At 52.7% G+C, this 3270-nt stretch overlaps 1 protein-coding gene across 1 annotated transcript; it reads right to left on the bottom strand.

The window, feature by feature from the left end:
* Positions 1 to 415: 415 nt before the first annotated feature.
* Positions 416 to 3070, bottom strand: LOC124671700 (uncharacterized ATP-dependent helicase C29A10.10c-like). Its single transcript, XM_047208041.1, has 5 exons — positions 2801 to 3070; positions 1572 to 2723; positions 1095 to 1410; positions 802 to 982; positions 416 to 644 (listed from the first exon to the last, which is right to left on the bottom strand). The coding sequence occupies exons 1-5, from the start codon at positions 3068 to 3070 to the stop codon at positions 416 to 418; spliced, it is 2148 nt and encodes a 715-aa protein (XP_047063997.1).
* Between the last annotated feature and the right edge of the window lie 200 nt (positions 3071 to 3270).

The following is a 3270-nucleotide window of genomic DNA, read 5'->3' on the forward strand; positions in this document are numbered from 1 at the left end:
TTCTTCTGCCACTGCATAGTTTTTGGAGGAGATGTGGATTAACCACTCCCCACGATCCTCCACCTTCACCACCAGAGACACGTCTCAATCCCAGTTTCACTCCCCCCTCCCCATGCGATCATCCCTCTCTAAACTTAAATTTTTCGGCTTAGGACAAACCAACAACTTCAATTATTTTGCAATTGAGAGACTAAATTATGATAGTTTCACTGAATCAGTGCAGCATAGTTAACAGCCGTAGGCACATCCGAAATCGACGAACAACTAGCTAGGTTCGAATAAAATGTATGTTGCGAATTCGTGAGAACCCATTATCGCTTGATCAACACTACAGCGAGGCATGGATTACGTTTACAAGTCTTAAGACCCAAAAGTCCAAAACAAATCGGCACTACTTCCCCTGTGGCGCATTTCACTAGGCGAGTTGCAGGGAACCTAGGGCGTCACAGATATCGAAAGCTGAAGCGCCTCCACCTCGCTCAGGCTCTAGCAGGCGGGAGCGGTGAGAAATGGACGGAGAGGCGCTCGTGCCATCGTCCCATTCGAAGAAGCACCGACGTTCCACGGCATCCTTGACCAGCTCTCCCCAGATCGAGCCGCTGCTGCTCAGCGTCGCCGCGTTGCCCAGAACCCAGAGGCAGTGCCTGCAACCAAAAGAAGCAAGAAAGATGTGCCAGGTTACACTTACTTTCAGTTGTTTATATGGTCCCAGATCGCGGCTAGCTTTACCTTGCCCTAGTCAAGGCGACATTGGCGCGGCGCCGGTTGGAGAGGAAGCCGATGGATCCTGCGCCGTTGGACCTGACGGTGGAGAGGATGATGACATCTTCTTCGCTGCCTTGGAACCCGTCCACGGAGTTCACGCGAAGAACAAGGGGACGCATCGCCTTCACGTCTCCGATCTTCCCCTGGATCGCCTCCACCTGGGCGGCGTACGGGCATATGACGCCCACACTAACTACTTGCCCCGTGCTGATACAAGCTGAATGGTAAACAAACATAACATGAGTTCGATATTGTTCAGTGCTAACAATCTAACAGTAGCAGGAACAAGTTCAGTTAAATGTAATATTGTTCAGGCAATGCAGATGCACCTTGTTTGAGACTACGAAGGATCTCCAGGATGGCGGCTACCTCGGCCATATTCCTCTTGCTGCGGCCACGATCTTCCCTGCCGTCGATGTTGATGAACGAGTATGGCCCAAACATGGTGCCTGGGAGGTACTCACGCTCGTGCCCCGCCTGCGTGACGTTCGGGCCATCCAAGATTTGCTTGTCGTAGAAACTGAAGTTGGGGAAGATGCTTATGGATGGGTGCATCCTGTACTGCATGTTCAGGAGGTGCTTCTTGTGTCCCAACAAACTTAACCTTTCAAACAGGCTCCTACCCAGCAATGCATTGTCTGAAATCTGCAAGAGATACTATTGCTCAGGTTTGTCCAACACCTTAATAGGCTTTTGTTGCCCAGAAGTCAGGAGTATCACATACATATATGTTCAATTCGAAATAATGTGAGTAGTACTAAGTTAGATATTTCTGAAGAAAGATTTTTAAAGGAGAAAAAACGGACCGTGCTTTTTACAGTCGCTGGCAATTGGCACTCGTCACCGATAAGAACTGCATGCTTCAGTCCAGAGACTTGCAACGGAATAAGGGATTCACATTCCTTCAACTGCGCAGCCTCATCGATGAGAAGCAAATCCATCTTCTGCCCGTTAAGCTTAGCCGACCCAGACACCGTGCAGAAAATGAGGGAGGCACTTCGAAAGCAAAACTTTTTGATCTTGAAATCCTGGCTTGTGTGAGGAAGCTTCAGGTCTCGCATCAGAGTTCTTGTGACGCCTAGGATCTCAGCCATGTTTCGCCTCAGGGTTTGAACCATGCCTGAGTAACCGGCCGCACCCGCTGAACCATCGCATTTCTGTCCAATCGTAGGCATGAAGACGCCCACTACGATATTATTCCCTACGCTCTTGTTACCGAGCAGCTTGCCGAAGTCGTCGAGCATCTTATTGAGAGACGCAATGTTCTTGCAGTTCTTCTCCAGGATGATATCTCTAGGGACATTGGACATAATTTCTCTGACGCAGCCGCGAAGCTTCTGGGATATGGCGTGGTACCTTGACCTGACGAAGGACGACTCGAGCAAGTTTGAGCAGTTTTTCTCCTTGCGTGCCTGCTGATAGTGGTATTTCAGTACTCTCGGCTCGGTCAGAAAAACTTCCAGCGAACGGAGGCACGGCTTCCAACCAGTCGCAGGCGAGAAACACTTCTTAAGGCGTTTGACACGAGTGTCCAGGAATATCTCGTCGAGAAGGTTGTCGACGGCCATGCGTTGCTTATTGCCGAACAGCAGCAGATCGCCGTAGCACCGTCCGGAGCCGGCGCCGGCTCCGGCGTCGGGATGCTGCTTCCTCAGAGATAGGAGGCGGGAAGCGACCTGGGAGATGGCGGTGTTGGTCGGCGCGCACGTCAGGACCCGGCATTTGATCTGGATTTTTTCCGTCATCGTCAACACCGCCAACAGAAGCACGCTGATGGTCTTGGTTTTGCCCGTGCCGGGCGGCCCCCAGATGAGGCTGAACTTGCTGCTGCTCGCGCCAGGGCACTGCACCGCCGAGACGCAGCTCATTATGGCGCCAGTCTGCGAGCCGTTGAGCCCGAACGCAGACAGCGCGCCAGCCGTTAGCAGAACGCCGCCGACGCCGGTCAGGCTTGTGCTCTGCATGCCGTTCACAAGGATCAGCCAGATGAGACATTCGTATAATGTTACGCCTATGCACATGCAGTGATGTATACAAAGCTTATGTAGTTGGTTACCTGCGTCGTGTCGCCGGCGACAGCCTTGACGAGGGCTGCATTTCTCTCGACGGCGGCTTCGTACTGGAGGCACCGCCAGATGCGTGCGTAGGGTATGAAGCTCAGCAAACTAACAACGAAGCCATAGCAGCTTACGTCCTCTATTCTCTTGGACGTTCTGATCACAAAGCTGCACCCATCGACATCCTTGACGTGAGCCAGGCAGTATGTGCTGCCGCCGGTCGCAATGTCGGACGGCCGAAGCGGCATCGCCCGTGAGAGCAGGACGATGTCACCGATGCATGGGGTACAAGCTCCACGGCGGCCGGAGACGGTGAGGCGATAAAACGGAGTGATCCGCACGCCCTTGACTCCTTTGGGAACCAGGTCAACCATCGACCGTATCCTCACGGGCTTGGAGCAATTGGTCTTTAGTTCGTCCAAGGTTGAGCCCATCTCTGCTCGGATTT

Source organism: Lolium rigidum, chromosome 7 (assembly GCF_022539505.1).
Source record: "Lolium rigidum isolate FL_2022 chromosome 7, APGP_CSIRO_Lrig_0.1, whole genome shotgun sequence".
NCBI lineage: Eukaryota > Viridiplantae > Streptophyta > Magnoliopsida > Poales > Poaceae > Lolium > Lolium rigidum.